Raw genomic sequence first — 9,136 nt, 5'->3', positions numbered from 1 at the left:
TCCAACAATTATCTAGTAGCTTAAGTGTGCACCAGAATGAAATCTAACACTATTTAAAGCAATGCAATAAGTCTAACATCCTGCAACATAAAATCTACACCATCCAGCACCCAATCAAGCATGAGAACAGGCAATAAAATACGATCCATGATCAGGAGGGAAAAAAAATCAACAGAACAGATTTGGAAGTGAAAGAGATGATGGCATTGGCAAACAAAGGTTTTTAGAAAACCATGCTCCTACATTTTAGAAAGAAGAGAAAAACAGCACGCTGGGGACAGAGATGGAGAATACAAAAAAGACTCAAATGGATCTTTCTTACAGAGATGGGAAAAATCATTATGCGAAGTGAACAATATATTGGATGGGACTAACAGCAGATTCGATTGTAGAAGGACACAAGATTTGTGAAGTTGAAGACATAGTAATAGACACTGTCTGATTGAAGCCCAGAAAGAAACAAGTGTGGGCAAAAAGTGAACAGAACAATCAACAGGACAACATCAAGCGGTCCAGGAGAGGTGAGAGGGAAAAACAGAAGAGAACGTTCAAGAAATAATAGCCAAAAGAGATTTCCAAACTTGATAAAAAGTAAACACTGATAGCCCCAAGAAGCTGAATGAACTTCATGGAGAGTAAAGAAACCATGCTGCCGGGGTGTGGGGCCCCCCACTGTAATCCTAGCACTTCAGGAGGCCAAGGCAGGAGGCTCCCTCAAGGCCAGGAGTTTGAGACCAGCCTAGGCAATATAACGAGACTCTGTCTCTACAAAAAAATTTAAAAATTAGCCGGGAGCAGTGGCACACGCCTATAGTCCCAGCTACTTGAGAGGCTGAGGCAGGAGGATCACTTGAGCCCAGGAGGTCGAGGCTGGGGCAAGCAGTGATCACACCACTGCACTCTAGCCTGCCCAACAGAGCCAGACCCTGTGTAAAAAAAGGGTCTGAAAGAAAGAAAGAAGCCATGCTAAGACATATCCCAGTTAAAATACTGAAAACCAGTGACGATGAAAAATTCTTAAAAGAAGCCTCAGAGAAACGTTATCTTCAGAAGAATACAGATAACCGTGACAGCAGATTTTCATCATAAACGATGCACGCCAAAAACCTATGAACAGCCAGCATCTTTAAAACTGAATGGAAAAAAACCCACAAACTACCAAAAATCTGTCAGCTTGGAATTCTTCACCAAGTGAAATCATGTAATCAATGAAGTTTCATAATTTTCCCAACAGAAGTACTGTAAATCTTTTCACACCTATTTGTGAAGCTTTGTCAATGGTTCCTTCCTTCCTTCTTTCTTTTTCATTAAAAAATTTTTTTCTCATCATGATAACCTATCATTACCTTAGTTTTCAAAATATCTTTTTTTTTTTAAATGGAGTCTCGCTCTGTTGCTAGGCTGCAGTGCAGTGCCCCAATCTCCGCTCACTGCAGCCTCCACCTCCCAGGTTCTCCTGTCTCAGCCTCCCAAGTAGCTGGGATTACAGGTCTGTGCCACCATCCCCAGCTAACTTTTGTATTTTTAGTAGAGACGGGGTTTCACCATGTTGGCCAAGATGGTCTCGATCTCTTGACCTCATGATCCGCCTGCCTCGGCCTCCCAAAGTGCTGGGATTACAGGCATGAGCCACCGTGCCTAGCCCCAAATACCATTTTCTACATGTTTTTTTCCTACAAAGAAATACAATTAATTTTTATAAATTTTGTTTTGAACAATTTTGCTAAAATCTCTTACTATTTTTAATGATTTGTAGATTTGTTTTCTACAGATAGAATTATGTCATTTATGAATAATGACACTATTGTTTTCCCTTTTTCCAAACCTCCTAAGTTTTTCATGCCACGTGTGTCAGTTACCACTCAGTAGCTAGTGCAGTTAATGTTGTCAGAAATGGTGTCAGAGGGCAACCTTGTATTGTTTCCAATCTCAATAGGAAACCTTTCGACATTTCACCAATTGGTGTGATCTTTTTTGTAGTTTTATTTTTTAATAGAACTTTAGAATTTTAGAATTTAATAGAAGTTTTACATCTACATTCATAAGTGAAATGAAAAGTAATTTTCCTTTCTTATACTATTGCTGTTGGGTTTTGGTATCAAGGTTATACTAACCTCATTAGATTAAGGAGCATTAATTCTTTTTCTGTTTCTAGAAAGATTTATGTAAGACTGAAATTATTTCTTCCTTGAATATTTGTAGAACTCTCTAGTGAAGGTATCTAGGCCTGGATTTTTCAAGGGAAGATTTTTTAATTCAATTCTTTTAATGATTACAGGACTATTCAGGTATTCTTTTTCTTTTTGAGTCAGTTTTAAGGTAAGTTTTCAAGAATTTGACTATTTCATCTAAATTTTCAAATGTATTGACATAAATTATTTCTAGGTGCACACAAATATAAATTTGTGTGAACTGTACTTGGTAAGTTGAGCCTTTTATCTTTATGAGTCATCCTCTTTGCTTAGCATTTTTGTTTTGTTTGTTCTGTTTGAGACAGGGTCTCACTCTGTTGCCCAGGCTAGAGTGCAGTGGTGTGATCACTGCTCAGTGCAGCTTCAAACTCCTGGGCTCAAGTCATCCTCCTGCCTCAGCCTCCTGAGTAACTGGGATTACAGACAGTGAGCCATCACACCCAGTTAATTTTTAAATTTTTTGCAGAGACCAAGTCTCCCTATGTTACCCAGGCTGGTCTTGAACCTCTGGGCTGAACCACCACGCCTGGCCGAAGTAGTATTTTTTACACTAACATCTACCTTGTTAGAGATTAAGATTTACCATCCCTGTTTTGGTTTGTACTTGAGTAGTACTGTTTTTCCTGCCCTTTTACTTTTGATCTTTCTCTATCCTTATGCTTGGGACATACATCTTAAAGACAACATAGTTGTGCTTTAGTTACACTGTGACATTCTTTGTCTTTTAACTGGAGTATTTTGTCCATTTAGTGTATCTACTACTGGTATGTTTGGTTTTAAATCTACTTTTACTTTTGTAATCTAAGGTTTTACTTTTGTTTTCTATTCTCCCCTTGCCTACCTTTCACTTTCCTGCTCTTATTTGGATTATTTTTAAATGATTCTTTTTATCCCAATACTAGTTTAAAAGTTATATACATTGTTTCCAGAAATTTCATCATGCATATTTGCAAGTTATAAACTTAGTCAACACTTTTATCCTCTTCTGAATGATATAAAGACTTTAGAACACAAACTCCATGTGCCTTGTGCCTGATTATATGTTATTATTGTTGTGCCTTTTAATTTTATGTATTCTTAAATCCCCAAAGATATTGCCATTTTAAAGACTCAATGTTCATTACATTTATCTATATACTTACCACTACCATTTACTTTCATTTTACTTCCTTCTTGCTTCTCAGGCATCCTGCCTGGAATCAACCATCTCCTCCTCAGGGGCCTCCCTTGAACACTGTATCTAAAGCAGTCCTCCTGATTGCAAGTCTCTCTCCATCTTATTATCCTCATATGGATATATATATAAATATATATATAAATACTATTTACTTATATAAATATATATACATATAATATATATATAAACAGAACATCTTTAAGAGTAAGAATTCTTAATTTTGGCTATTGTGTGTTTCAGTTACAAAAATTCGATTTGTTTCTTTTTCAAATCCACTATGTCATGATTTGTAGTTTCCTGAAGAAATTTTGGAGCTTCTCTGTCTCAGACTCCTGGGCCCAAGAGATCCTCCTGCCCTGGCCTCCCAAAGTGCTAGGATCACAGGCGTGAGTCACTGCGCCCGGTCTCACCCCAGGACTTTCTTAAAACCCTTCCAGATGAAACGAAACACTTTTATGACCTGTGCTTTAAGGACTAAAGACCAGGGGCCAGGCATGGTGGCTCATGCCTAAAATCCCAGCACTTTGGGAGGCCAAGGCAGGAGGGTCACTTGAGGCCAGGAGTCTGAGACCAAACTGGGCAACACAGCAAGACCCCACCTCTACAGAAATACTTAAAAATTAGCCCCTCAACTGATCCACCTGCCTCGGCCTCCCAAAGTGCTGGGATTACAGGCATCAGTCACCGTGCCCAGCCCCATTTTTCTTTTCTACTGTATTTTTACTGTACTTTTTCTGTTTAGATATGTTTAGATACACGAATACTTACCATTGGTTTATAGTTGCCTGCAGTGTTCAGTACAGTGACATGCTGTGCAGGTGTGTAGCCTCGGAGCAAACAGCTCCAGCATCTAGCCCAGGTGTGCAGGAGGCTATGCCATGTGGCTTTGTGTGAGTACACTCTGTGATGCCCACACAATGATGAAATCACATAATGAGTTTCTCGGAACGTATCCCCATTAAGTGACACACCATTGTGTTCTGATACCCCCCTAGATGTAAGTAAAGAAGGTATAAAAAGTTTAGAAAGAAGTCACTAATGGTGAAGGCAGGGGGAGAAATGACCATTTTAAAATAACAAAGATGCCACCAAATCTTTTTTTAGTGGAAATTGGAGAAAGACTTTTGTGGCTCAGATTGAACTGGCTGGGGAGGGAAAGCCTTTATGGCGGCTTTGGCTCAGCGGCTTTGGGCACAGAGTTCATAGGTGGGTCGAGGGTAGAGGAATGACAAGGATGGGGCCGGGGATGTGACCCTAATGGGCTCTCCCATGGAAGGGGCAGTGTTTGGAGAGAGAATTTATAACATGGAGAGAGGCAGGAATTCATCAGAGCTAGAATATGTGGATTCCATGAAGACCTAGTAGAAAAATAGACAAAATGAGGAGTAGGAAATTGAGTGTTTTTGTTTTGGCTACGGAAGCCAAGGACACCTTGGAGTGAGGCTCAAGGGAGTAGAAGTGCCCTCCGACAGTCTCCACTAGGGAGCCCCTTCCCATGCTGGCATCATAATAGAGATAGGCCACATGCAGAATACGCACTGATTTATCAGCAAAGCAGCTGCTGAACCAGCACTTACACTGGGGGAATGTCTGGGGAGGAGTTTGGGAAAGGGTGATGCCTCAGGCAAAGGTGAGGTCATGAGGACAAGATTTTTGTGCAGGGATAAAAAGGCTTATTGAACCTCTGCAGGGCAAGCCTTGAGGTGTGGTGTGTATGTGTTCTTTCGCCTACCCTGGTTGAAAGGAAGGCAAATAATGGGTATTTTGTCTTGCTTCCTCTGCCCATTGGCAACCCTGCATGGAAGGAACAGTGACATGGGAAATGGCACAAGCTCATGTTCCTGGTGAGCTGTCAGTTGGCTTTGGGTTGGACTGGCGGTCACACCTGGAAGCAGAGATGGCTCTCTTTGCTTTTACTATTTTCTAGAAAGGCTGGGCTTACTCAAGATGAAGGTGGGAGAAAAACAAGGTGTCAACCCACTTCTCTAAGGAAATTTAGCAAACTTTTTTGGGGAGAGCTAAAGATTTAGGGGGACAGGTTGTATCTACAAAGGGAAGCCTTTATCCTGGCTTCTGGGAGACCTGTATCCTAAAGTGAAGCTGACCATTGCATGCACCTGATCTATATACACAGAGGCCTGCTCAGCAGTCAGGGAGATGCCTGCACAGGGAACCACCAGGGCAGAAAATCCCTCAACTGACACAGTACACATCAAGTACCAGTAGTTCCTCTTCCTAAAATCAGAACAGATGACTAGATGTGAACAAGCAACAGGGATCATTAGGTGTGGTGAAAGAAATTGCAACATGAAAGAGAGATCCAGACAAGCAGAGAAGCTCAAGGGAAACTGAGTTAACACAGAGGACTAAGGAGCCTTTAAAAGAACAAAATGCCATGAGAAAAGAAAGTATAGCCATTAAATAAGAGCCAGACTAAACATGATTACCAGAATTTTAAAAATATCACAAGGGCTGAAAGATATGTTTGAGGAACCTCTCAGAACCAAGGAAACAAACGATTGGGAAATGGAGATAAAAGGTACTAGAAGTGGACAACCCATCCAGGAGGTCCAGCCTTAGGTCATCAGGAACCTCAGAAGGATACGAGAGACAGCAGAAAGGAAGAAGTGAATAGCTGAAGGGCATTTGCAGACCTCTGAAGACCTTGGGGGATTCACTGCAGAGGTATCCACTGCAGCAAATGAAAAAAAGACCCCCACACCTACACATATCCTAATGAAGTATCAGTTAATCAAGATTGATGAGACAGGCCAGGCGCAGTGGCTCACGCCTGTAATCCCAACACTTTGGGAGGCTGAGGCGGGCAGAATGCTTGAGGCCAGGAGTTCAAGACCAGCCTGGCCAACATGGTGAAACCCCATCTCTACTAAAAATACAAAAATTAGCCAAGCATAGTGGCACACTCCTATAATCCCAGCTACTCAGGTGGCTGAGGCATGAGAATTGCTTGAATCCAGAAGGCAGAGGTTGTAGTGAGCCGAGATCATGCCACTGCACTACTCTAGACCCCGGGTAACAGAGCGAGACTCTGCCTCAAAAAAAAAAAGAAGAAAGAAAGAAAGATAAAAATGGATAAGATAAAAATGGTGCACCTATACAGGGCATGAATGGAGCTTGCAGGATTGGTTGCTTTGGGTGAGTCAGTGAGTGATGAGTGAATGTGAAGGCCGAGGACATTACTGTACACTCTCGTAGACTAAATACTGTACAATTAGGCTACATTTAAATTATTTTAAAATTTTTTCTTCAATAATAGATTAATTTTAGTATACTGTAACTTTTACTTTATAAACTTTTAATTTTTTGCCTTTTTTATAACACAGTTTAAAACACACATTGTACAGCTGTACAAAATATTTCTATTTTATATTCTTACTCTCAAACATTTTCTACTAAGAAAAGTTTTAAAACTTTCTAGACATTCTTTTAAAAAATGAAGAACAAATGCCACAGGAGTCTAGGCCTGCAGAGGGGCAGGATAATCAATATCACTGTCCTCCACCTCCATGTCTCATCCCACTGGAAAATCTTCAGGGGCAGTAACATGCATGGAGCTTTCACCTCCTGTGATAACAATGCCTGCTTCTGGACACCTCCTGAAGGAACCGCCTGAGCTTGTTTTACAGTTAACTTTATTTTTTCATAAGTAGAAGGAGTACATTCTAAAATAACAATAAAAAGTAGGGCAAATACATAAACCAGTAACATAGTCACTCATTATCATTATCAAGTATTATGCACCATCCATTACTGCACATGCTAGGCTTTCACAGGATTGGCAGTGCAGTAGGTTTGTTAACACCAGCAACACCACAAACACAAGAGTAACGCATTGCTCTACGATGCTACAATGGCTATGACATCACTAAGTGATAGGAAATTTTTGGCCCCATTATAATTGTATGGGACCACTGTCGTATATGTGGTCCACTGTTGATTGAAGCATTGTTACGTGGTACATGACTGTATGTTTATGTAGTTATGACACAGCCACAAAAACACGTTGGTCGCTGGAGCAGATGTTTGAGAAACATAAAATTATAAAGATGAACATGATTTCAAAAGTATTTCCTTCCTCTATTGCAACAGAAAAGCACATGTCTGGAGACATATGGTGGCTCACGCCTGGAATCTCAGCACTTTGGAAGGCCAAGGTGAGTGGACTGTTTGAGTCCAGTTCAAGATCAGCCTGGACAACATGGTGAAACCCTGTCTAATAAAAATACAAAAAATAGCCAGGAGCTATGGCACGTACCTGTGGTCCCAGCTACTTAGGAGGCCGAAATGGAGGATGGCTTGAGCCCAGGAGGTGGGGGTTGCAGTGAGCCAAGATCGCACCACTGCACTCCAGTCTGGGTGACAGAGGGAGATCTCATCTCAAGAAAGCAAAGCAAAGCACAAGTCTGGCCCAGTCAGCGTGTAATAGTAGAGTCAAAACCACTGGGCTCCAGTAGTTAGAATCACCAGCATTTACTAAAGCACCAAGCTTCACATGCACTAGCTCATTTGTTGCCCCACACCAACGCTACGGAGGGAGAAGGAGCTGGAGAGAAACAGAAGTCAATAGGTGTATTCAGTCAACCATTTGGAACTGAAAGACTCACCGTTTAAACATTTTCCCCTTATTACAAAAGTGAATAGGACACTTGGAAATATAAAAACATACAAGAGGCCAGGCTGGTGGCTCATGCCTGTAATCCCAGCACTTTGGGAGGCCTAGGCAGGCAGATCACTTAAGACCAGGAGTTCAGGACCAGCTTGGCCAACAAAATACAAAACTAGCCAGATGTGGTGGTACATGCCTGTAATCCCAGCTATAAGCAGGGCTGAGGCATGAGAATCGCTTGAACCCAGGAGGTGGAGGTTGCGGTGAGCCAAGATCGCGCCACTGCACTCTAGCCCGGGTGACAGAGCAAGACTGTCTCAAAAAAAAAAGGAAAAAAAAAAAATTAAAATTACTCATTGTGATGGTTAATTTTATGTGTCACCTTGGCTCAGCTGTGGTGCCCAGTTGTTAAATCAAACACTAGACTTTGCTGTGAAGTATTTTGTTGATGTCATTAACATTTACGGGCCGGGCGCGGTGGCTTACGCCTGTAATCCCAGCACTTTGGGAGGCCGAGGCGGGTGGATCACGAGGTCAGCAGATCGAGACCATCCTGGCTAACCCGGTGAAACCCCGTCTCTACTAAAAATGCAAAAAATTAGCCGGGCGTGGTGGCGGGCACCTGTAGTCCCAACTACTTGGGAGACTGAGGCAGGAGAATGGCGTGAACCCGGGAGGCGGAGCTTGCAGTAAGCCGAGATCGCACCACTGCGCTCCAGCCTGGGCGACTGAGCAAGACTCCGTCTAAAAAAAAAAACATTTACAATTAGTTGACTTTAAATAAAGGAGGTTTACTCTCGATAATGTAGGTGAGCCTAATGTAAGGCCTTAAGAGCAAAAACAGTTTTCTCAATGAAGGAGTTCTGCCTCAAAACTGTAAGACAGAGATCCTGCCTGGGTTTCCAATGGGCTGGCCTGCCATATGAATTTTGAACTTGCCTGCCCCTACAATTGTGTGAGCCAATTTTTAAAAGAAATCTCACTCTCTCTGTCTTTCTCACTAACCTATTGGTTGCTTCTCTCAAAGACCCTGGTTGAAACACAATCTCATCTGCCAAAGATAATTTCTATTAATATTTTCCCATTCTGCCTTTTTTCCATGTACTTACAGTATATATGTAATTTTATATATACACATAT

General features: G+C 41.6%; 1 protein-coding gene across 1 annotated transcript in view; it reads right to left on the bottom strand.

Moving 5' to 3' along the window:
* Window positions 1–7,748: 7,748 nt before the first annotated feature.
* The window catches only part of CEP89 (centrosomal protein 89), a 57,860-nt gene continuing 56,472 nt past the window's right edge, over window positions 7,749–9,136 (bottom strand). The window contains exon 14 of the mRNA XM_017861712.1: window positions 7,749–7,933. Within this exon, the coding sequence (XP_017717201.1) occupies window positions 7,888–7,933 (46 nt within the window). The 3' untranslated portion in view covers window positions 7,749–7,887. The remainder of the gene's footprint in view (window positions 7,934–9,136) is intronic.

The sequence above is a fragment of the Rhinopithecus bieti genome, unplaced genomic scaffold, assembly GCF_001698545.2.
Source record: "Rhinopithecus bieti isolate Rb0 unplaced genomic scaffold, ASM169854v2 scaffold_62779, whole genome shotgun sequence".
Classification (NCBI taxonomy): Eukaryota; Metazoa; Chordata; class Mammalia; order Primates; family Cercopithecidae; genus Rhinopithecus; species Rhinopithecus bieti.
Note: the sequence above shows the minus strand (reverse complement) of the source record. Positions and strands in the feature narration are given on the sequence as shown.